Genomic DNA, 24,940 nt, shown 5'->3' on the forward strand with positions numbered 1-24,940 from the left:
CGCACGCCCCCGCTGTACAGACATACAAAGACCGTGTTCTGACGTTGTTGTTTCCAACCTAACCTTTAAAAAGAAGGACTTTGCCTGAAAGAGCCCAGGCCGCAAATCTTTGCATTACATTTTCTTATCTGGCCAGCCAAGACTCCCTTCAGTACTTTTCTTTTGAAAACTGGTCTGGCTCTGCTTTCCATTTCTTCAGGTGACATTTAGAACAACTGTTATATATTTCAGCCCCAAAATATTTTTTTAAAAAAAGGCCTCTTTTTTCAATTTTGAGGGAGAATGCATCATCTGTCCCCCAGATCAGAAAGCCAGGATGGGCCTCTTGCGCACACGGTTTTCAGAGCCCACGGTTTTGTGGGTTTGGGGCTCGGTTTATTCCTGGGTTTTTGCATTTTTTTTGTTTCAGATCTGAATTTTTTTTTTTTCCCATTACATTTTCTAACACCTTACTCCTGATGACTGGGGTCTGTTCTCTTTCTTTGCGGGGGGGGGGGGGCAGGGGCAGGGGCTGGAGGAGAGGAGACTATTTATTTTCTAGCCAGGCTTCTGCAAGTTCCCAACCTGCAGCTTTGGGGGCAGATCTTCAGGTGGGAAGGGTTTGGGGCGGGTTCGGGATGGCGCCCCCGCCCCAGTTTTCACCATATTCAGATTAGGGACCAGGTGTGAATGAGCAGCTGCCTCATAGGGAGGGCTGGCCTCTGGTGGTCTGGTCTGCAGAGCACGTGATGAACGGCAAGGTCCACTTAGGTAAAAAACCAAACCAGATGATGAAAGAAAGTCCCATAGGCAGGTCACTGCCAATGAATAGGGTCAGATAACGACAGTTCAGAGGAGGGACCGACAGCTTCCAGCCCAGGTTGGCAGGAGAGATTTTCCAGGGGTTCCATCCAGGAGCCTCCCAATCCGCGCCCAGCGCTCCTCCCTGCCGGGCTCCGGCTCTTGGTCAGCCTTCGCAGAGGCCACCTTGGCTACCCCCGTGTCAGCTCCTCCCCGCCTGAATCTCCAAGGACTGCAGGGACCTCCCGAGGCCTCCCTGCACCCAGTCCTCCCGCGAGCAGGCCGCCAGCCCCCTCCTCCCCACCCCCCACTGCCAGTGGAAGTCCGCCTCAGCTGCCCCTTTCCCAGGCCCCTGCTCATCCACCTTGCACTCTCCTTTTTCTCCTTGTTTCCCGATCTGACTCATCCACCTGGAGCTCCTTCCCGAGTCCTTCCTGCCAGTCCGCTTCCTGCCGCCTACTTGCCCACCCCGCCAAGGCCAACTTAAATCTCACCTCTTTGGAAAATCTCTCCTGCCAACCTGGGCTGGAAGCTCTCGGTCCCTCCTCTGAACCGTCTTTATCTGACCCTATTCGTTGGCAGTGACCTGCCTATGGGACTTTCTTTCATCATCTGGTTTGGCTTTTTACCTAAGTGGACTGGTCCCTCCCCACGTGCCACCCCCACTCCCCATCTCCTGCATGTCTGTTCAAATCTCCACCATCCTTCAAGACCCCGATCAATCTCGCCTCCCTCCTGAAGCGTTCCCAAATTCTCACAACTCCCTTCTCCTCCCCAGAAACCCTGCCCTTGTGTGTCTTATGAGGCATTTCTTGTTTCCAACAGTGCGGGGGGCGACTTAGGTCCACGCAGCCTGGTCCACAGCACATGACCCTCAACACCAAGCCACACTTAGCTGTAGGTTTGTGCGCCCCCCTGCCTGCCAACGTCTCTGGAGCAGCCTGAGCGCACGGGCCCCACTCACAAAACATGGCCTCACGTCTGTTGGTCTTGTGCATCCATCACACACAGCCCTCCATGCCTCCAGGCCAGGCCCCCACACCCAAGCTTGCCTGGCATTACCACAGATACCACGCGAGCTCAGTCCTCAGGTCCTCACCCAGACTGGCCCCTTGGCCTGGAAGCCCTTCCCACGTGATCTTCTAGAAGCCGGAGCTGCAGGCCTCATCCATCATCCCTGCCCCTGCAGCACCCTGCACACCACTCAGCCTGCCCATCATTCACCCGCCTCTGGGCCACGGTGAGACCAGCTTGGTGCCTTTGGGATGCTCCCGGGATGCTCTGTAGACAGTGGCGTGCACCCTGAATCACCTGGGATCTTGTTGCAGGGCCGGCCTTGACCAGAAGGTCTGGAATGGGCCCGAGGTTCTGCATTTCCCACAGGCTTGAGACGCCCAGCGATGCCAAAGCCGTCAGTCTGTGGGCCCCTGGAGCGGTGAGGCCCTGCACCCGTGGTTCTCTATCCTGGCCGCACCTGACCATCCTCCTTGGAGCTGCAAAAGCACCATGCCTGGGCCCATCCTGTGCCAAGCTGATTGGAACATCCAGGAATGGGCCCAGGGGCCGATGCTTTATCAGGTTCTCCAGGTGACCCCCAGGTACTGATGAGGCTGAGAACCACACGCTGTCCTGTCAGAGCATCTCCCCTCTCCCTGCTCGCCGGCCAGTGTAAACACTCCCACTCCAGGAATAGCCTCGTGACTACGTACGGGCTGGACGCGCCCCTCCAGCCCCACGTAACTTCACTGGGGTCAGGCCAATGAGGGCGAGCCCAGGCCCCTGGGCCAGCCCACCTTCCCCTGTGCTCTCCCTGGTATCTCAGCATTAGCCAGCCCCGGGAGGAGAGGGCTCATTCTCACGCCCACCCGCCAAACAAGGCACTGGTGTCTTCCCTGGTCACCGACTGGCCCACCAGGTTTGAGGAGCTCTTCCAGCCTTAGATGCTGGAGTTTGCTTTGTTCGAATTTTATTATTTTATTAAACTGCATCTTTACTTATCAACTCTAAATCTACCTTTAGTTATAAATGATACTATTCTGTTAGCAGTATTTCTTCTTCACTGTGAAGGCTAATCGGAAAGGGCCAAATATCTGGGTTCGGAAGCATGTGTGACACTTGAGAGCTGGCCTCAGCATAGCTGACAAATTCCAGTTATACTGGGCTGTGCTTCCAACTCGAAGGAGCCACAGCCCCTTCCCTTACACGTGAGATGCTAATCATCAACTCCGCAACACCAGGGGAACGGCCACTGCAGGGAAAACCTTGAGACAAATCCACCTGATCTCAGTCAGCCACACCATCAGCCAGCCTTGGGACAGGGCTGGTGAGGAGTCACACTGCATGGGGCCCTGGGCCGTGGTCCCCAAGAGGCTGACGGTTCCCTGCTGCACTCCCTGGGGCAAGGGTATGGAAGGAAGCTCAACTTCCTCAAAGACAGTGAGTCGTGATTTATAAAGATCAAGTGGGCCCCTGTGAAGGGGTCAGACGAGCAGAAGGGCACTAACACAAATACGCATTTTCCTCCCTGTTCTCAGAATGCAGGCAGCAAGACGAAATACAGGAAGAGTCACGTAAGAGGGCGCCTGGGTAGCTCGGTTGGGCGACTGCCTTTGGCTCAGGTCATGATCCTGGAGTTCCGGGATCGAGTCCCGCACTGGGCTCCCTGCTCAGCAGGGAGTCTGCTTCTCCCTCTGACCCTCCCCCCTCTCATGCTCTATCTCATTCTCTCTCTCAAATAAATAAATAAAATCTTTAAAAAAAAAAAAGAGCACGTAAGAGATGCCAAGGGCTTATCTGCAGGACACAAGGCAGTGATAAAAACACTAGGTGTTCGGCTTGTACAAAGAAATGGGTTATATTACACTGCCCGTATGTCTTTTAGGTCTGTGGGCACCTCCCAGACTAAATCCTGAGCGCGGGGAGGTGGGTAGGCATGGAGCTGTTCTAACCCCTGGGCTTGGTATCTGCAGCTGGGCACAGCCAGGCTCCTCATTTTCCCTGTGCGAACTTGGGACGTCAGAAAGACATACAGTGAAATCAATCACCCGCTTCCCTGGAAATCCTGTGGCCTTCTAAATTCCTAGGAGGTAGCCAAGTCAATCCCTAATTGGGTTAGAGCAATGCCAGGAACAGACAGAGGCCGTCAACTGTCTCTGCTGACAATCAGGCTGCCGACGCGAGCACAGAGGCTGCCCGTCAATGCCCTTGAGAAAAGCTAGGGTGGGAATACCTCCCAAAAAAGTCAGGCCCTGGATGCTCAGGCAAGACGCCCACCAGGCGCTCCGACTTCTCACGACAGAGAACGAGGGGCAGGACTGAGCAAGGAAGGAAAGGGCTCAAATCCCAGAGAGACAAAGCACAAGATCAAAGTCTCCAAATCCAACATACAGAACTATTACAAGGAAGACCCAACTGCCTCTGTAGGGAAAAGTCACGGGACATTGATGTCACCTAAAACGGGCACAGATGTGGGTCTTCTGGGACAACCTCGTAACTGCTCTAGGACAGTGCCAGTTTGGGGGCACCTCCTATCCCAGGGTCAACCCGTGTGGCTCCTGGGGGGGTGGGCCCTTCCGAGCTCCAGAGCACTTTGTCCCCCTGACCAGGGGCAGGGACAGGCACATGGCCCAATGGAGCCAGACTGCAGGGCCCAGGAGTTCGGCTGAGACGGATGACAAAGAGCCCCTCCCTCTGACTAGGGAGGCAAGCGTACAAGGACAAAGCCGGGAGCTGGCTGGGGCCCATCCTGCCATGGCGTGGGCAGAGCAAAGGAGGAAGAGACCAGGGAAAGCAGCAGGGACTGTCCCTGTCAATGGCGCTTGGACCTACTGTGCCTGAAACTAGGGACTTTCTCCATCAAGCGAGTAATAAATGCCTTTGTTGGCTTGAGCCAGTCTGAGAAGGGCTTCGGTCACTAGTAAGTGAAAAAAGTCCTGATTAATGCTTCCTTCCCCCAAATAAAGCCTGTTTTGAAGTTTTCCTTATTAGTAATTTCGATCACCTGACCCAGCTTGATTGCATTTTGTGATTTTTCCACCCCGTGAGATTTCCAAGGAGATTGTGGGAGATGGACCTTGAGAAGGACAAGCTGGCTGGTGCCTCCTCTGAGGACCCTCCCCTCCACAGGACCCAGCCACAGCCCGGCTCTCAGAGGGGGACCCAGCAGAGCCCCCAGTGGCTTGCCCACCCCTCCGTCCAGCTGGAGGCTCTTCCAAGAGCTGCTTTGCCCTAGGCAGGGCACTTCCTCCCTGTTCTCAGAATGCAGGCAGCAAGACGAAATACAGGAAGAGTCACGTAAGAGGGCGCCTGGGTAGCTCGGTTGGGCGACTGCCTTTGGCTCAGGTCATGATCCTGGAGTTCCGGGATCGAGTCCCGCACTGGGCTCCCTGCTCAGCAGGGAGTCTGCTTCTCCCTCTGACCCTCCCCCCTCTCATGCTCTCTCTATCTCGAGGCACTGGTGTCTTCCCTGGTCACCGACTGGCCCACCAGGTGGCCCCTTAGTGGCTGCCTGGGGCCCAGGCCAGGGACTGCCCGATAGCCTGCTCCCTCTTCCCTGATGGTCAGAAGGGCCCTAATGAGAGGCTGGTTGAGGCAATACACAGGGAGGCTAGCCCAGGGCTGCAAGGCGGACTACCTGCATGCCCCAGCCAGATACGGTCTTTTAACCCAGGCCACTTGGATATTCTGAGAGCAAAGTCATGGTCAGAAGACTGCATAGGCAGCCCACAGGGAGTGCTGAACAAGGCCTGGGCTCTGCCTCTCACCAAGGGAGTGGACCTTAGTCCCCTTCTCAGCCCCTCCAGGTGATGCTGTCAGAAGATGGCATTATGACCATGTCTTTTACCCACCTGCCGAGAGGCAGAGTTTCCAGAGCTCGGTCACACCCACGACTGATTCATGTTCTGATACTCTCTGGGAATGAAGGGGGCATCGTGCCCACTTTACATGGTTTGGTGGGCAAGGCACAGATATCTCACCAGCCCGGGCCCCTGGCTTCCAGGCCCCCCGCCCTCACCTGTGAGAGGGGCGAGAGGTTTCCATCCACCCACGAGGGTACCGTGGGCAGTGAACAGCTGCAAAGGGCTTGTAGTAAATGCTCGAGGATGTTAGTTGCTGTTACTATCCTCACAAGTGGGGAACGTGGGTGTCTCAAAAGTCATTCTGCTCTAAGTATCTGAGATCTGGCGCCCCCTGTACCAGTCCTCACTGAGCATGACATCTGCAGGAAATATGGGGCACCACCCCCAACCAAAGGTCACTTCAGCCCCCCCCCCCCCCCCGGGACAGGAAGGGGAAGAGCCAAGGAGTAGCATCACTTTCTGGCCCACAGGCAGCTCCGAGGAATCCAGACTGTGTTTTCTGCCCCGCCCAGCATCCAGCCCCTTTGAGGGCTTTGAGATTTTTCATCCGGATCATTCACCCCCAATTCAAGTCATCATCTTAACAAACAAAGCCAACTGCCTGGAGTACCAGGCTCATCTGGCAGAAATGCGGCACCTCAAGGCCAAACCCATGGGGAGTGGCGTCAGGGCCCTGGGATTTGAAGCCACAGTGTGACGGGCACGTGGACGCAGAACTTTCCGAGTCTGAGTCCTGGCCCTCCAGTTTCTAGCTCCCTCTCTTCTCTGAACAAAGTTCGTCCCCCTATAAATACAGTACCTGACTGCTAGGATCCAAGGAGTTGACAGGTGCAAACCTCTTGCCCGGTGCCCAGGACACACAAACCCCAGGCAAGAGCGCGAGCTCCCCATCACGGGGAGCGTGGGGGGCATCTGCTTGGCGGTCTAAGTGCGGCGCCAATCTTCCTCCTCTCTTTTTGGCCCTGGACTCCTCGCCTGGCCATGCCAGGGGTTTGCTCTCTGACTATCACACAGCCCTGGGGACTCCGGAGTCTACGGGGGATTTCGCCCAGGCAGCCCCTGTATGGCAACCTTACCGATACGTGGCCACCTCCAGGCTGAGGCCGGTCTTCACCTGCACGAGCTCCTGGTAGTCCCGCAGCCGGTCAGCCATGGCCAAGGTGAGGGCCGCCTTCTCATCCTCCAGGCAGGCGATCACTCTCTAAAGAGAACAAAGGGCTTTTAGATCAGAGGGCTGGAGCTCCGACTGGTCAAACTGAAGGTACCAACGGTTCAGGATGCAAAATGGAAAAAAAAAATCTCTAGGCTTATTAAAGATGCAGTCATTAGGGGCGCCTGGGTGGCTCAGTCGTTAAGCGTCTGCCTTCAGCTCAGGTCCTGATCCCAGGGTCCTGGGATCGAGCCCTGCATCGGGCTCCCTGCTCGGCAGGAGGCCTGCTTCTCCCTCTCCCACTCCCCCTGCTTGGGTTCCCTCTCTCCCTGTGTCTCTGTCAAATAAATAAATAAAATCCTTAAAAAAAAAAAAAAAAAGATGCAGTCATTGTAAGGGTGATTTTAAATACAGTATTTCTTCCCCATTTTTTTTAATTATTATTATTGCACATGGACAATTTTGGCAGGGCACTGGCCGTTCTGTTCCTACTCTCTAGGCAGAAGGAATGCTTTGAAGTTCATGGAAGCATCTCTGCTGTTCAGACATCATCAGCTGCTTAGGAAAGTCAACACCTCACCCCGGTCAACGAGGATGCTATTCAAAGTGAGCCCCGACCAGAACGAAGGGCTTCTGCAATATCTAAAATGAAGTCCCTCCAATTTGAAGCAGAATTTCCCCTACACTCATGATTTCCCCCAACACTAAGCAGGTACACTCACAGAACTCTTTGTTTCACCTAGAAAAGCTACACGGATGAAACAGGAATATCTTCTGGGCATAAATGTCAATGCGGACCAGGATATAAATCTTCTTTCTTGACTGTACTTAGCAGACGTCGTTAATGAGCACTCCCTCCTCACGTGTTCACGTCATGCTCCCAGCCCTTAGGGCACGTCCACTCACACCTGGCTAATTATGTCTGTCCGTGTCTGTCCATCTCTCTCTCTCTCCCCCCTGGGCTGGGAGACACTGAAAGGCATGGCCTGCCACCTCGGGCATCCCCCCCTCTCTAGAAAAATGCCCATCTCCTAGAAGTCGCACAGCACACAATCAGTGAACTGGACTTGAAATGATCAAGAGAATGCCTGCTACCCCCTTAAAAATGTGCTATTTTAAATCGACAGTATCTTTCAGTTAATAACCACAGTGGCTTCATCGGTACCATTTTATAGTTTTGCATTACTCTGTGTTACAGTTTTGCATCAACACTTTTTAGTTGCTCTGGGGAATAATTAACTGAGCAAATATTTAAACACTGAAATGAGTCCATATTCTCTAACTTCTGGTCTGTAATGGAAAACAGCCTTATTTCTGAATACAATTAACTAAACTGGCTACATTTTTAGACATTTATCTTTGTGGAATTCAAGTAAGACAGTCTATTTCCATTCCTCTTGTAATCCCTCCAGCAAAGGCACCAGGCTAAAGGTCCGCAATAAATACGTAAGGTCTGCAAAACCAACGAATAAACTAAGATCTCACACTGGATCCACCATTTTAAAAGATGCACAATCAGCATGTAAATAATCCTGCCTCCCTAAGAGTTCTATATCAGCTAATGATTGCTGCTAAGGTTCTCTTTGTGTATGTAAAGCGTGCTCAAAACAAAAATTGAAACCATTTAGCTTTTAAAGCAAAGGAGTAAATTTAAGAACCTCTGGGTGGTATCCCAGAGTAGATCTATGTTAATATCCTCCAAAACTGGCATTGTAGACAGTGAGGTTCGCCAACGCAGACCATTTCAGTCTTGATTTCAGTTGACGGGGTTGCCAGAATTTAACCATGACATTCAGATATTCTATAGTTAAGTCTTGGTGTTAAAATCCATTTTAGAGGGAGTATAATGCCAGGTCTAAGGTTGGAGTATAAGCCATAAACATCCAGAGATTACTCCTTTCTACTGCAAGAAACGCAACCTGAATATCAACACTTGGAAATCTGTACTAATTTTTTCTTTAAAGAGAACTTCAATTATTTTTAAACTGCTTAGGAAAAAAAAGTATCACGTGCACTCAATTCTCTATCCACAAACCTCCTGAGCAGGTCAGGATCTCCCCGTCATGCCAAACCAGAGGTAGGCACAAAGATTCTCTCTCTTCCCAGAGGGCACAGAATAGGTCTGCACCCCACAAAATACGAGGGGGAAAAAAAAACCCAAATTGTGTTGCAGTTAAAATAAGTATAGTTCCAACCACATTTCCGTGTGATTCAACTCTCCTGAAACTGTCACAGGAAAATTACTTGCCTTTGGAAGCGGGAACGTAAGTACAACTTATTGGCTCTTAACAGTCTCCGCAGAGACTGTAACCGATCCTGCCGGTTGAAGCAAGCTTCAACTCGGCTTTGACTTTGCCAGAAGTTTCCAAACCGTGGGCCGGGCCAGAGGTACTAGAGCAAGAGACCCGGCATGCTGATTCTAACCAAGCAAAAGCAGTCCCACCTAATGTTATAAAAGCTGGGGAGAGAGGTCACCTTTTTTAGTTGCTATTTCGGGAACTTCTGGATGGTATCACAAGTGATGATGCAACGTAGGTCTGTACCAGGGAGAGCGTGATGGGGTGTGGATCCAAAGAAAGCTCCTTCTCGTCACCCAACGGGAGCTGCTCTCTGCTGAGCAAGTCCCACGGCCAAAACAGGAAGAGCCTGCAAATGTCACAGTCACTCAGAATCCTGCCTGGTAGAGCTTGAGGGAATTTAAATACTGTGATAACCTCACTGAGACACAAAACCTCAATGTATTTGGAATAACAAGCATTAGTGGAATGCTAAGTTTTTCTAACTCTAGTCCAGATAATACTCTCAACTCCAGACTCAGAATTATGTCTTATAATACCAGGTGGGCATCTAAGAGGCATCTCAGAGTGAACTCTGATCTCCCACCCAAATCGGCCAAATCTCCTGCTCCCAACTCCCTTCAGCAAAGAGCACTCCCTTTTTTCAGTGGTTGAGGCCACAAGCACTGGAGTCGACTTGGGATTTCTCCCCCTCTCTTCCACTGCATCCATCCGCAGACCCTGGTGGGCTTCAACCTCAGAGGAGAGCTCCCTCTCAGCCCCTCATTGCTGCCCCTGGCCCAAGCGTCCAGCATGTCCTGCCTTGATTAGTACACAGGTCCCCTAAAAAGTTCTCCCTGCTCCCACTCTTGTCCCACAGAGCTCCCAGAGAAACTGCGTTTAGATACAGTCGGGTCACCACTCACCTCTGCTCTGAGTCACCGAGCGGCTCCCCATGCTGCTCAGAGCCAAAGCCCAAGTCCCGTAGAGGCCACTCTCCCCCTCAGTCACCCCGCCCCAGCCACACCTGCCTCCGGGGCACCATGCACTGTTTCCATCTCAAGACCTTCGAAGGCAAGGGCTTTTCTGTGTTTTGTTTTGTCCACGGCTTTATCCCCAGCACTCAAGAACCAGTCTCGGCACATGACATGCTCAATAGTGGTCGGATGAATGAATGAACCGAATGTGTGTACTCTGTGCGCTGTTTTTATTACCCCTGTTCTGCAAATGGGGAAACGGAGACACAAACAGGGGCAGAGCCAGAATTCAGGCCCAGGCGGGGCAGCTAACCCATCCCCCTTCCAGTCAAAAGAAAGTTCTCATTCAGTCACATTTTGGGGACTTGGATGCCTTTTATAGTCAGCCTCAAAAGGCTAAGAGCTCAGTTTCATAAGCAAAAATCTCAGTGTTTATAGGGGTAAGGCTAGAGTCAACCAAAAGTGTCTTGAGTTTTTGTCCAAACTTCTTCCGGCAAACTGGGAGACAGGGTCTATTACTCTGGCTTCAAGGGATCTCGGATGTCAGTTCAGCAAACCTCTCTGGCAGGTCTGGGGGGTGGGGCCTAACACATAGGCCTTAGGGGAAGAACCACTTTTCCCAGAAAGAGAGTCCCGGCCGTCATCTGGTGATCTTGGGCTGCCGAGGAGGCCCCGAACCAGGAAGGCAGTGGGCACTGAGTGGGGGAGGGGAGAGTTCCCACTAAACCACAGGGTACCCAAAAAGTAAATGAAACACATCTGACCCGAAAACTATTCTGACAACACCCAGCTGGGAGGGTCAAAAAGTATTTTAGGGGCTTCCGATGGATGGGGGCCCTCTGGGCTGGCCCTTAGGAAGCACAATTACCATTATTCTCTGAAGGCAGAGAGAATCCTGGTTAAAGGTTTCTCTTTGATGAAACAGAGAAGAGAGGAAATGTTGGGTCCCTTTTTAGTTGCTCAGACACGGGCACCTGAGGAGAACCCTGGCTTAGCTACTTACCCACTAGGTGACCTATGTGCCTCAGTTTCATCATCTGTGAAATGGGGCTAATATAGTATCCACCTCATAAGATCGCGCTGAGGACTAAGAGTGAATACGTGTGAAGGGCCTGGTTCCTGGGGTACCTGGCACGTGAGAAGCACTTGATAAAGGCTAACTCTTAGTAATGAAACATTTACTAAAGTATATCAGTTAAACCCGGTTTTATGATATTTTCAGTCTCCCCAGAACGAGCTTCTGTAGAACCTGAAGAAATCAAGGGCTCGGGGTTAAATCACGGATACTTACTCTTTAACAAAACTCCTGGTATTTTTACCCTTTAAAAAAAAAATGCTCATGGTTTGGTGTTGAATCTTTGGGAATGCAATTTGAAATTTGGTGGCTTTAAAACTAACTGGGGAAAGACTCGAGCTACGGATAAGGGAACATTCAGTGTGATGAAACCTACACAAATTGGAAGTGAAAAAAATTCCAAGTCCCGTCAACATTCCTTGCTCCCTACTTTTACGGCAAAGAAGCAAATTCCAATGAGAGAGGTATCACCAGGCGGACTACGCCGCTAGTCCCCATCAGGTGCAGCCTCCCAGCTCTGTGTCAGAGGGCCGGACAGTGATGGCGACTGCACACCCCAAGCCCGCACCTCTGCTGTTTCTATAGTGTCTAGAGGGGGGATCAGTTGGCCGCCCCGCCTGGGCCTGAATTCTGGCTCTGCCCCATTTGTGTCTCTGTTTCCCCATTTGCAGAACAGGGGTAATAAAAACAGCTCACAGGGTACACACATTCAGTTCATTCATTCATCCGGCCACTACTGAGCACGTAGAGTGCCGAGCCTGGTTCTTGAGTGCTGGGGATAAAGCAATGGACAAAACAAAACACAGAAAATCCCTTGCCTTCAAAGGTCTTGAGATGGAAACAGCGCATCATGTCCCGGAGGCAGGTGTGGCTGGGGCGGGGTGACTGGGGGGGGGAGTGGCCTGTACAGGACTTGGGCTTTGTCTCTGAGCAGCATGCTGTTTCTATCTGTTCATATCTGAGGTTGCACTAAGATTTAGTTAGGGGGGAATGGGTCCTGAAAAAGAACCCTGTGACCAGAGCTTCAGGGTCCGAAATGAGCCAAGCGAGTTCCGACTACAAGGGAATGGTGAGGATTTGGCCCACCTGACACACCTCAAAGAAGCAGATTCCGAACCTTCTGAAACAGCTCGGGCCCTCGGGGCGGCAGCAGCGGTTCCAGGCACTTGTTTTGGGTTAAAAGCCCCACGGAAGTCTCTTCTACACTAAGCTGCTATTTCACTTCTGCTCAACAGAGCATGGGGCCCTGTGGAACTAGCCTCTCTGGCCCTCATCATGGGCGAGGGAAGCACTCCGGAGTCTAGAGTAAGTGCTGGAAATCAGCACACACTTCAGCCAGTCCCTGTCCTTGCTCCACCTACAACCCCGGGCTGGTGGGGGGGGGGGGGGGGGTGATTTTGAAAATTATGAGGCAGAGGCCCAACAAAACCCACATTCCAAACAATTTCGTATGGTAGTGCTTTATAGGATTTCCCATCTAGACTTCAGCTCTTTGAATACTGAAACCCCAAGGCAGTGCTCAGGACCTAGGAGTAGTCAATAGATATTTGCTGATTATTTGTGGACACCTGTCACATCACCACAGTCCTCAAGGCCAAAGCCACTGTGTTCCCTTTACTCCCTGCGTTTAAAAAAAAAAAAAAAAAAAGCACACAATCCTTCTACCACAAATCTTTAACTCCAAGCTACAAATTATCCCCTTAAAATATTTCTGAATCTGTGAGGCTGTTATTTTAAACTGTCGCCCTGAGAACCACGGAGAGTACTATTTGGGGGTATTTTTCAACTCTGGCCTCCAGGAGGCAGGCCCAGGGCCAAGCCTAGTACTGAACGGGGACAATAATCGGCCACAGGTGTCACCCTGTCAGTGTCAGAGGTTTGGGCTTCGCTTCTCTGAAATAGTAACTGTTTCTATTACCGCGCACTTTTATAGTACCCGTTTATATTACATCCTGCCACAGGGACCCAGCCCCTTTCCACAACGTTTCCACTACCCAGAGACCCGATGTCTGCTTGTGAGACGGTGAGAAAAACATCTCCCGTGGAGCTCGTTTCTGCATGAGGGTGACTGCCCCTCCCAAGAAGACACAAGGCAGTGGCCCAGAGAGCCAAACCGGCTGCCTCCTCCTGGGAAATCACTCTGGCAAAATAAAAACCGTTTTAGGAAACTATTTAAGTTTTTCCCAGGGCGGCCCTAGAGCCAAGGGGCTGTCTCGGTCAGGACTTGACATTGCCGAGACACCTCCCAACACCGAGACCTAGCCGAGAAGGAACGAGCCGTCGCTTCTGGAAGTCAGAGGGGGCTTCTTGCTGGACTTTTATGCGTATTCGGTCCACGAAGCACAGGAAATTGAAAGAGCGCCTAGAGCTGGCTGGCTCCTGGGTCTTTTGTCAGCATGCACCCGCTCCTGGCCAAGATCTAAAGAAACGGACAACCTAACAAGATGACAGGGACGGGACTCTCCGCCGGGACCTGCCACCCTAACCCGCAAACCGCGCTCCTCTTCCACGGCTGGTGAGACGCCGGGACCCCGAGGCCCCGACGCAGACCTGGGCGGGGGCCCTTCCGCGCCCAGCCGCCGCGGAGGGGGGGGTGCCCTTCGGGCCCCCCTCTGGCCCGGCCCCACCCGTCGGCGGCGCCACGCCCCGGGCGCACGCAACGGCTCCAGGGAGCCCCGCCGCTCCCCCGCCCTCACCGCAGGTCGCGGCCCGGGGTGGGGCCGTCCCCGCGCACCGACCTGCCGTTCCTCCGCCTGCAGCCCGTAGTCCTCCTGCACCCGCCGCAGCTCTTCCTCCAGCAGCGCGCGCAGCTGCTCCAACTCGAGCGCCTCGCGCCGCAGCGCCTCCGCCTCCTGCGCGCAGAGCCGCGTCTCCTCCTCGGCCTCGCGCCGGCTCTCCTGGCCGCGCCGCAGCGCCTCCTCCAGCTCGCGCACCTCGTCCTCGTACAGCTGCACCGTCTCCCGCCACGACTCGGCCACCAGCAGCGCGTAGCTGTCGTGCACCTCCCGCAGGCGCGGCGGGGGGCGCGGCGGGGCCGGGGGCGCGGGCGCGGTAGCTCATGGTCAGGCGGGCGGCGCGCGCGCGCAGCTCCCGCACGTCTCGCTCGTGGGCCGCTTCCAGGCCGCGGCGCTCGGCCTGCAGCCGGCCCAGCAGCGCCTCGAGGGCGGCGCGCGCGCCCAGCTCCTCCTGCAGCTCGCGCCGCTGTGCGCCCAGCTCGGCGTCCAGGCGGTCGCGGGCGGCGCGCTCCTCCTTGCCCAGGCGCTGCAGCTCCCACAGCTCGCGCCGCAGCGCATCGCGCTCGCCCTCGGCCAGCGCCGTGGCCCAGCTCAGCTCGTCCAGCTGCTGCCGCAAGCCGCGCGCCTCCTCGGCGAAGCGCGCCTGCCCCTCGGCCCACAGGCCCTCCTGCCCGCGCCGGCCGCGCAGCTCTTCCTCCAGGAGCAGGTTTTCGCGCTCCAGCTCCCGCACCCGGCACACGTAGTCGTAGAGCCGGGCGTTGAGCTCCTGCAGCTCGGCCTTCTCGGGGCCCGTGTGCAGCCGCCAGGACAGCATCTTGCTGGGCGTACGGGGCTCTGCCGGCCGGCCGGTTCCCTCCTGCCCTGGTCTTATCCCCTCTTCTTAGCCGCTCCGGCCCCGCCGCTGCCCGGGAGGCCCCGCAGACTGGGGCGGGAGCCGGCGCGCCGCGGCACTTAGCGGACGGGGAGGGCGGGAGTGGGCGCGGGCCGCGGCCTCCAACCAATCAGAGCGCTGCCCGGCGCGGCCACTGCGGCCGGACGGCGCCCCCTGCTGGAATGACAGCGGCGCCGCGCGGGCTCCCGGCCCCGGGACCCGGGCGGCCTGGAGTCCCGGTCCCCGGCAGTAAGGCTATAACAGCCCGGCGGGTGGCTCGCTCGTTGGGCAGCGATCGGAGAAGGGATGCCGGGGACAGGTCCCAGTTGCTGCCCCGACACGCGCAGCGGGAGCACGCGGGTGTCCTGGCGCTGCTGGAAAGAAACAGAAGCCTCCAGTAAGTGAGATAGAGCTGGTCACTTACGGGAGACTTCTCATCCGCGGTCCTGAAGATCCGAGGCCGTTCTATTTTTAAAAAATTATATATACACATATAATATACACATATAACTCTAGTATACATACACATACACAGATGCACGTTAAATAGTATATTTTAACTTAATACGTAAATACATATTCATTTGCCAGTGTTTCAATGTACAGCCAAGACTTTTCTTTTGACATGGGTTGACTCGGGTTCCACGTCTGCCTTATACAAACTACCCCTAAAGGACATAGTCTGCATTTTCCAATATCAGTTTCTTTCTTTCAGAGTGAGAACTAAAAGAGATTGTGAAGTGCTCCCAGCGCAGAATTTCCCGAGACACCTCATATGTCCCCGAACTTTTACAGTTATCACCGCTACACCTCATGTGACGGGTGTCTTTTTTCCAACGTCGTGCCTCAACTGTCACGGAAACCACAGCTCTTTTGCACGCTTGCGTTTCATTAGTTTTCATGACAGCTATTCAAGTTACAAATGACAATTAACCGGTACTGGTGGCTTTGAGGGGCATGAGAACACACACACCTGGCCCTTGGTTGGAGGACCCCTGGACTGGTGGGGACAGAAATGCTTAGGGGAGGCCTGGAGAGTCCCTCACCGATGGCAGATATTTTGCAGTTGGCATGGAAAGGTGGGTTAGTCAGCAAGTTGGTCCAAAGAAGTTCCCTTGAGACACCTTTCAGGGCTTGCCTTGCAACAGGCATGAGTCTCCAACCACAAATGGAGCAGCAGTGGCCCTCCGTTTTTCTAGAGGACTCATATCACAGACCCCATTCTGCAGGTGGTAGAAGTGAGTATCCTTCCATTGAGAGTTCTTCCCCGTTTCTGCCAGGGCTAAGTTGGGGGAGGAGGGAAAGGGGCCGGGAGTGGGGCCGGGACTCTGGACCCCGTTACTGTTTGTCCTTCTCCCTTTCACTTGGGCGCACATCACACCCGGCCCTTGCTAATCAGACCACACAGCTGCTACAATGTCATCACCCAGACCTGTCTGGGGGTACCACCGGTAATGAGCATCTTTCCGGGACCACACTGGGACACCAGGGGACTATGAGGAAGCTCAAGCTTGCACAGTTGCCTGGACTCAGCGGCCATTTATTTTTAATTCTTCAACCTGCCAGGCTAGCAGCGGTTCTGTGGGCCCACCTCTCCTGGCTTGGCAGCATAGGAGGGCCTTCTCAGGGACTGGTGGGTCTTCCAGCACGATGCTTTGCTCTGACTCATTAGGTTTTCCTTGCCCCAATGCCCATCAGGATCTTAGAATTTGAAAGTCAAAACTTTCCCCCTACTTCTGCTCTAAATCCTGTCCTTGAGAAATGACTGCTATAGGATGCAGTGGCCTAGTTTGGGGAAAGAGGTATAGGGCACCAGGAAATAGCAAGAGAATAGGAAGAGTATCCCTGGTTAATTCCTCAAAATAATGTCCTGCTGCATCACACTTAATTCTCACAAAACTGTAGCTCAGAGAAGTTGAGCAACTTGCCTGAGGACACACAGTCCCTAAATTGGGGAACAGAAGTATTAGAAGTTGTGACCACAGGAGCAAACTTGAGCGGGCAGGGTCTGGCCAGGAAACAGAGGCACACTCAAAGGAAAGGGAATGATTAATGGGATGTAATGAGAAGGCTATTTACAAAGGCGTTGATGGGATGCAATGCATCAGGAATTAGCAAGAGCTAGAAGTCAAAAAGCCATTAGCACTCTAGGGGGCCGGAGGGAAAAGTGTTGGCTGAGCCTGGAGGAGCCTGGAGCTCTGGAAGGGAGGGCCCTAGAGGAGAATGAGCTGCAGAATGCACCCCAGGAGGGAGCAGGTGAAGAAAAGCCTAAACCTCTCTTCCTGCCCTCCCATCTCCTGCGTGCCTCTCATTGTGGAACCGGAAGTCACCGGGACCTAGCAGTGGTGTGCTGGGGCCAGCTCCTACCGGCTTGTGAGAGCCAAATGTTAAGCTTTCAGGAATTTTGTGAGCCAGTTGTTAAACACAGCCGTTGTTAAAATAAAATTATAGTTTACCGCACGCCTTGAAGGAGAGCGGCAATTTTCTCAACCTCCCGGCAGGGGGCGCTGCGTGAGGATGGCGAGCCTAGAAAGGGCTCCAGGGACGCTTCTGTCAAAGGTTCCCTCCTCCAGTCTGTGGACGGGAGGCAGAGAGGACACCCAAGAAGAATTTCACGGAGAGCCCTAGAAATGGGGTGGGGCTTGCGTAGGGCTTGGGAAGTGGGAAGAGCAGGCCTTTTCTCTCCTTGGAGGATCGGAACAGTGCCCCGGGGCCCATGGGCCTCCCAAGCAAGGTGGAACAATGCGGGGAGGAGGATTAATGGATGTCCCTAAAGTAGTTCATCCCACCCTCAATCCATTGCCCGAGGGGAGACAGAAAACCAAACAGAAATGTCTTCCGGGCGAGTTTTAAGAGCTTGAAGAGGACGCCTGACTAGACCAAAACGGGGAGGAAATCCTAAGGAATGGCAGAGCAGGAGGCTGAGGGAAGTTGGGGTTCCCAGGAAACAAGAAAAGTTTCCCTAAGGTGGGATAGGGAGGAGAGAGGAAAGCACAGTAGTTCCTAGAGAGCTTCTAGAGGGAGGAGCCTTGTACCCCTTTCTGGGCAGAGCCCCAGGGAGACAGCAAAATTCCAGCTGTATCGTGAGCTCCAAGAGCCGGGACCTTGTGCCCAACTCCCCAGGTGTACCTTTGGGGGGGGGGGTGGCAGGCCTGAGAGGAAGGGCTGCAGTCACGGCCAGGAAAGGTTTCTGGAGGTGCCCACACCCAGCATGTGTGAGGCCAGGAGCCAGAGCACCACCCAGAAGTGGCAGAGGACCTGAGGGAGCCATTCAGACAGAGAAGGGGTGACTTCAGCAGGGCCACAACCAGCTTGAAGATGCCTTTTGTACAAATTAGAAAAAGGTGGATGAAAGACTCAGAGGTACATGGCCCGGCCAGTGAAGAGTCCTTTGGTGCAAAGAAAACGTATCCCTTCCTCAGGGTAGAAGTGGTCCTACACTTACATCCACAGCTTAGCAAGCACAGCACAGGCTGGAATTCACTTCTGCTCACCCCATCGGCCAGGTATGTTTAATGCAGTGCACAACCCACTCAACTGTCCATGGCAGCCCACTGTCCCAGCCTCCTCCATGGCAGTCCACTGTCCCAGCCTCTGCCTGGGTGGATGAAGACCAAGGGCTCCATGGGATGGAGTGGAAAGTTGGTGGATGCCAGAACGGACTGGTGACACAAGAACCAGGTAGCCCCCAACCTCAGTGCCTTGGCACTGGATAAGTCCTCAATAATTCTAGTGCAGCCCCAAGGAAGGAGGATAGAACTTTGAACTGATAGAGGTTGAGTTTTCATCACCCTGGTGGGAATCTGGGCCCTAAATAGAAATCAGATTGAAAAAACAAAACAAAACAAAACAAAAAACAGATCTGTTGTTGTTGTTCCCTGTACACCCAAGTCTGGTCTAGGAGGCACACTTGCCACCCTGCAGGGTTGGCTAGGTGGCAAATGAAGCATGTGGGGTGGGGGAAATGCAGTGGGGCTGGGCTGGGCACAGGGGTGTAGAGTAGACTGAGCTGATTCATGTCCTGGCTCTTACTACCAGCATGACTTTGGGCACCACCACCATGTCACAATGAAGACAGAATAACACATGGAGAGCCTTTGGGTTGGATGAGCTAGTCCTTGCATTAGCCCTTACCATGTGCCAGGCCCATCCCTGAGGGCTTTACGTGGATTAACAGCAACCTATGAAGTAGGTACTAGCGACTCTATTTTAACGATGAGGAAATTAAGCCACAGAGCCTTCCACTTAGCTCAAAGCCCTGCGAGTAAAAAGTAGCAGGATTCGAACCCTCCCTGCCCCTACCCATTCCACTAGACTGCCTGTTGTATATACTGGGTGATGCTTGTCGCACGGTGCCTGGTGCACAGCACCCAGAAAATATCGGTCATCCTCCTGGGCCAAGTCCTGAAGCCCAGGAATGACACAGAAGTTCATAGCCAGGGGTATGTCTCAGGAAGGCCAGGAAGAGATGCCCAGGACCCAGGCGGCCAATGCAGGGGACAGACAGCACAACAGAGTCCACAGCTGAATGGGGCTAGGGGCCAGGAGAGCAGGCGTGGACTAGTCTTTGAACTTCCCAGACTCCATTTCTTCATTTGTAAGGTGAGGATAACTCTTCCCTCACAGGTTCGCTACAGAGACTAAGTAAGAGACTATAAAGGCTTTCAGGACTCGGCCATCTTTATGCCCCACTTCATTCAAAAAACGATTTGCATCCAGCCACTCTTGCTTGGAGCCCAGAGTGTTCCCCACTCTGTCACGGCTCTCTGGCTATTTCAAGAGGGCGGATCATTTGTTTATCACTGTTTCATAAGAGCACAGCAAGTGTTTATTGGGGATACGTATAGGCTGCCTTTTTAAAAGGTACAAAAATAGCATTTGTCATATGAAAAAAATGCACAGTAACTTAACCTGCATAACCTCCCTCTCTTAGTTTGGGACGTCATGTCATATACATTACAAATGAACTTGGGAAGGGCTCCAAATGGCAAAGAGACCTCCCCTGGTTGATCTTCCTAAGAGAAACAAGACTCCCATTTCATCCTAAGAACTAAAAAAAGAAGAATCTGCTATCAAAGAGGAACAGCATGTTTGCTATTATTGCCCTTACCGACACATTTTCCATGGAGTTCGTTAGTGGTGGCCATGATCAGATCATGCAAAAGCTAGTTTATTAAGTCCCTTTTCTGTGCTGGAGACTGGGCTGGGCCCTGGGGACAGAGAGCAGAGGGAAGCACAGCCCCTTTGCTCATGGACTCACAGTGTGGGGAGTGCAGAGGCTTGGAGAAGAATGCTGTCTTTCCCCAGTGTCCCCTGTAGGTGTGTGCTTTCTCTCCTTGGTGGCAGCCACCCGTCACTCAGCAAGACTTGGTCTCCATCTTGATGCTCCAATCCTATCTTGTGACTTTAAACTCCAACCACGTGCCAGTGACCCTCAAATGTATAACTGCATCTCAGATTGTTCTCTTGAGCCTGTTGTGTCTTAGGTTCCTCCCAGAGGTCCCTACTCTAACAAGAGAGCCATAAGGGTGCTTGGGGTCCCTGAATATCCGTGGTAATTTGGAGCTGGCTGTGGGTACGCAACCACTTTGGAAAGAAGTGGTATTCCCCTTTCTCCAGGATGACCCTGGAGAACACAACTGTATTTATTTGCCATGGAGTTTGCCAGGTCCTGCCTTCGCCGGATGTGTTCTCCGTCTGAGAACTGACTCAGGACTGGATATCGGGCCATGACTTACCATTAGAAAATTGGGTGATGACTTAGCGTAGGGGTGGTTTTGATTATGTATTTATTAGTGATGTTTTTGTCAGCAGTCCCATTTCTCTTTCCGTTAGGAACACCATGTTCTATGAATCATCTCTGGAGATCCCTTAGGTCATCTCCCCTACCCCAGATTGCCATTCCAAAGTTGTAGCTCATTGTGGTAATTGTACTCATCTTGCTTCTGGTACTTAAAAGGCTACCACCGGCCCTCCACTAGGCTTGTGTTCACAGTGTGTCAGTGGTTCCTGGATTAGCACCAGCAGCATCACCTAGGAACATTTTAGAAATGTACATTCTCCAGCCCCAAACCCAGACCTACTGACAAATTCTCTGTATTTTGACAAGCCCTCCAGTTGATTTTAATGCATGTTGAAGTTTGAACACTGCCGCTGCATTATCGTCCCCACCGGAGAAGCCAGCTCTATATCCTCTCCTTCCGTTTGTCTGCAGGAGACGGCCACCAAGGAGTTTCTCAACGATGCGTTGCCCGTCACCCGTGTGTGCCTTTCCACTTTGGTAGATAGAGTGTCCATGCAGCCTCCATGGAACGTGGGTGCGTTTCTGGTCTTATGCCCACTTCTGCTATCTTTTGTTTCCTTTCTCCAGTTTGCCTCCATCCTCCTGCCATCTCTATTTCATTTAATGTGGATCAGCCCAGCAGCATGCTGGCACAGTCACCCAGGGCCCCTGTGACAAGAGGTTTCCCCCACCTCAATAGATTCCCCCTGACCCAGCTTTCTAGCTGGTACTGACCCAGCCCCCAGCTCATCCCTCCTGGCAGCCGGGGACTATAGCAGCTCTGGGGTGGAGATCCTTCCCTTCCTACGAAGGCCCAGCACCTCCCCTATCAGGTATACTGATGTTTCTCCCTAGATATAGGTCTGGGGGCCAGGAGGGAGGTGGTGGTCACCCCAAAGGGCAAGCATTGTCCTGGAAGGCAGCTGCCTCATGTGTGGCCTCTGTATCACCTTTTCATAGGAGACAGGAGGAGGCTTTATATTCCAGCAGTGGGAGTGGGTCACTTCATGGGTGCAGGGGAATCGGGAGGCCCAAGGTGCTTACCTGCAGTGCCCAGGTACCCCCGGCCCAAATCTCTGAGTCCCACTCCTTCCCCATCAGGGCCCTGACTTCAACATAGGAGACTTGCCCGGAATGAGAACCCAAGCTTCTCAGAAGTATTGCCTCCTCTATGTGTACCTCTTGTGTTTTGTCTTCTCTTCAGTCCGCCTCCAGCCTGCAGAACAAGTGAATAGGTGCTCTGACTCTCACATTTGGCTTTAAATCACTGAGCAATAGGTCTGGGATGGATTTTTCCTCTCTCACTGACTTAGTGGCACTTAGCAAATCACTGGATCCCACAGTCCTTCTAGTTAACATTTCCTCCAACCCTCGCAGAAGCCCACAATATAACACCAGCTAGTGCCTCCCCTTTTGCCTGTAACCTGTTTCGATTCATCAAGGTCTTAGCCATTGCACCATGACAGCATGTCAGGAGCTATTAATACTCTTACCCACAACAGGGAACAATCCAAAAATGAAGTTAAGAAAACAATTCCGTTTGCGATGGCACCAAAAACAAAACATACACATACACACACACACACACACACACACACACCCCAACCCCTCCCCCCAAAAAAACCCACATAGGGATAAAGTTAACAAAAGAAGTGCAAAATTTGAACCCTGGAAATTACAAAACATTATCGAAATAAGTTAAAGAAGACCTAAGTAAGTGGAAAGACATCCCATGTTTATGGATGGATTGGAAGACTTAATATTGTTAAAATGGCAAAATACACACACACACACAACCCATGTGTACACATATATCTATATTTTTCTATCATCTGGCTAGCTTGCTATCCACAAACATGAGTCCATACTGATGCCCAACCTACAAGGTTCATTATAGCCTTCTTTCCCCCTTTGCTTATTTGTAATTTCCTTCTCTGACAGTGAGAAGCCTAGCTCTCATTATCTACAGTATATTAACTTATTTGTTCAACCCTAGTGTACATGTAGTTTTTCTGTATTCTCTTTAAAACCTAAGTCAGATTACTCCTCTGCTCAAAACCCTCCCACACCTCCCCATTGCACTTAGACTAAAGCCCAAATCTTTGGCTTGACCGCCTATGACCTCCAAGGCCCTACAAGACATAGATTCCCTAATACATATTGATCTGCTCTCCCTTGTGCTTCTACTCTAGATATTTTGGTTTCCTTGCTGCACCCCAGAAGTGGAGGTGCTAGAAGGGTTTTGACTGAAAACAAGACAATAAGAGAACTTCTCAGGGGTAGCAGAACTATTCCATACCTTGACTTTGGTGGTGGTAACACCACTGCATACACTTGTGAAAATTCCTTGAATTTAAATTGATGAGACTCATGAATGGGTCTTATTGTATATTAAGTACACCTAAATAAAGTTGATTTTTTTTTTAAAAAGGCATTTATATGGAGCAATATCACCCATTTGAAATGTCAGTTATATGTTTCTAAAATATTTTTAGATAAACACATAATTGGTAAAGTTTTCCATGTTTGCATCCACATCTGCCTAAAATCATGTCCCTTTTCATTATGGTGTGTTTCCAATAGTGGACTCTGTTGGATTTTAGCAGAGAATCCAACACGATCTGCTGGAGCTGGCTGCCTCTCTCCCCTCTCATGGTGAGTAAAATAGTTCTCCATTAGTGGCCTTCAAACTGCTTTGTTGATGACCGCAATGGAAAGGAAATACAGTTTACATTGAACACAGTTACACTGCAAGTAAGTGAGACAAAAGTTCTACAAAACCTTACTTATCCCTCCAGTACTTTCATCCTTCTTAGATGCTGGTTTGGATCTACAAATTTAATATTAGGACTCACTGATGGGACGTTAACAATAACTTCAAAACTCCTCGTCTGAAAGGATGCCATCTATAATTTTAATCCATAACATTGACCTGGCAGTTGTTAACACCTCTGGTGTTTCTACATGTGATGGCTAATGGGTCAGGTATAAAACGTTCTGTAATGGACCTCCACTAGTCATCCCTCTGCCCCCACCTTTCTGAAGGTTCCTAGGTTCTTTCAGGGAAATGCAGACCCCAACCCCAGGCCATACTTTCTAACCTCTTCCCACCTGCTCAGAGGTAAATCTCAAAGACCAGCTCACAGGCAGGTAAATCAGTGGGAAAGAGGATTCTCTGAAATGAACAGACACTGACTCAGCAACTGTATTTAAAATTTTCTCCACTGGATTTGGGGGTCTGTCTGATGACATAGGTATGGTCAGGTAACTGCTTTAATTTCTTGATCACAGAGTATGGGCTCCACTGTAAAAATAGCAGTGGCAGCTAAGGCAAGTGGCACTCCCAGAGAAGAGAGGGGACAGCCCCAAATTTTAGTCATCAGTAACCAAGAAAGTGATTCAGAGCTTGGGCCTGTGACTAATACCGCTGTGTTTGAACCTCATGCATTTAGGTTTGGAGACATCAGGGTCAAAGCATGGACTCTCAGCCCAGCCCCCCCCGCCATTTGTCCCCATTGGCCTAAATCCACCCTTACTTTCAGGCCCGACTCAAATGTCACCATATCCACAAAGCCTTTGCTGATGGTGCCTGTGACTACAGGTCTTCCTTTGAACTCGAGGATCTTCAGTTGTGACTTGGGGGAAACGTTCTCTGATCTCCCAGGTAATCCCGTTTAGTGTGTTCTGCTCCTCCCCACTCCTATGACCTCGGGGGCAGGCATCCTGAGTATATACTTCCCCCTGGATTCTCCACGCTGCCTTGTCCAGTCCTCGCTTTTGATAATCACCAAATAAGTAAAATAAGTAGTTGCTAAATTGAAGTGTCCTAAAGTATGGAAACTCCAGGTTCAAGTCCTGGTTTGGGTATTGACCAATGGTATGGTCTTGGCCAATTCACTTGGCGTCTCTGGGCCACAGCTTCCTTGGCTGTAACTGAGGGAGCTGGACTATGTTATCTCTAAGGTCCTGTGGTATCCAGCCGCCATGGCGGCTCCCAACGGTCCTCCTTTCTGTTATTCACCCCCTGACTCTGCCGGGAGAGTGGGAGGCAGGTGGGAGGGATGGGCGCTTTCCCGACGGATCAGCCGCACTGTTAATAGAGCCACTTTGGACCACTCCTCCGGCATTTCCTCTGACGAAGAGGGTTGTAACAACGAACCTCAGATCATTCCTAAAGCTGAAAACTTGAAACAGCCCTTTCAATCTTGGTTCCATGTCTCCCGCAAAAAGAATATGGCAGATGGCCACGTGGGCCTCCTAGGGAACACTTATCAGGCACTGCATAAAAATCCCAAGGGTCCGAGGCCTGCCGCCATCCCGCGGGTGGACAGGTACCACTGGGTCAACATGAACCGATACTGCAGTGGCTGGACACTCGGTGGGATAGAGCTCAGAGGAGCTGCTTCATTTTCTTTAAAACAAAAGGGAGTTTAAG

The 24,940-nt window shown here is 52.1% G+C and overlaps 1 protein-coding gene across 1 annotated transcript in view; it reads right to left on the reverse strand.

Moving 5' to 3' along the window:
- Positions 1–14,764, reverse strand: part of SYNM (synemin) — a 28,481-nt gene extending 13,717 nt beyond the window's left edge. The window contains 3 exon segments of the mRNA XM_027568827.2: positions 6,716–6,840; positions 13,856–14,140; positions 14,142–14,764. Coding sequence (XP_027424628.2) covers positions 6,716–6,840; positions 13,856–14,140; positions 14,142–14,666 — 935 coding nt within the window. The 5' untranslated portion in view covers positions 14,667–14,764.
- Positions 14,765–24,940: the final 10,176 nt, after the last annotated feature.

Source organism: Zalophus californianus, chromosome 6, assembly GCF_009762305.2.
Source record: "Zalophus californianus isolate mZalCal1 chromosome 6, mZalCal1.pri.v2, whole genome shotgun sequence".
In the NCBI taxonomy this organism is placed as follows: domain Eukaryota; kingdom Metazoa; phylum Chordata; class Mammalia; order Carnivora; family Otariidae; genus Zalophus; species Zalophus californianus.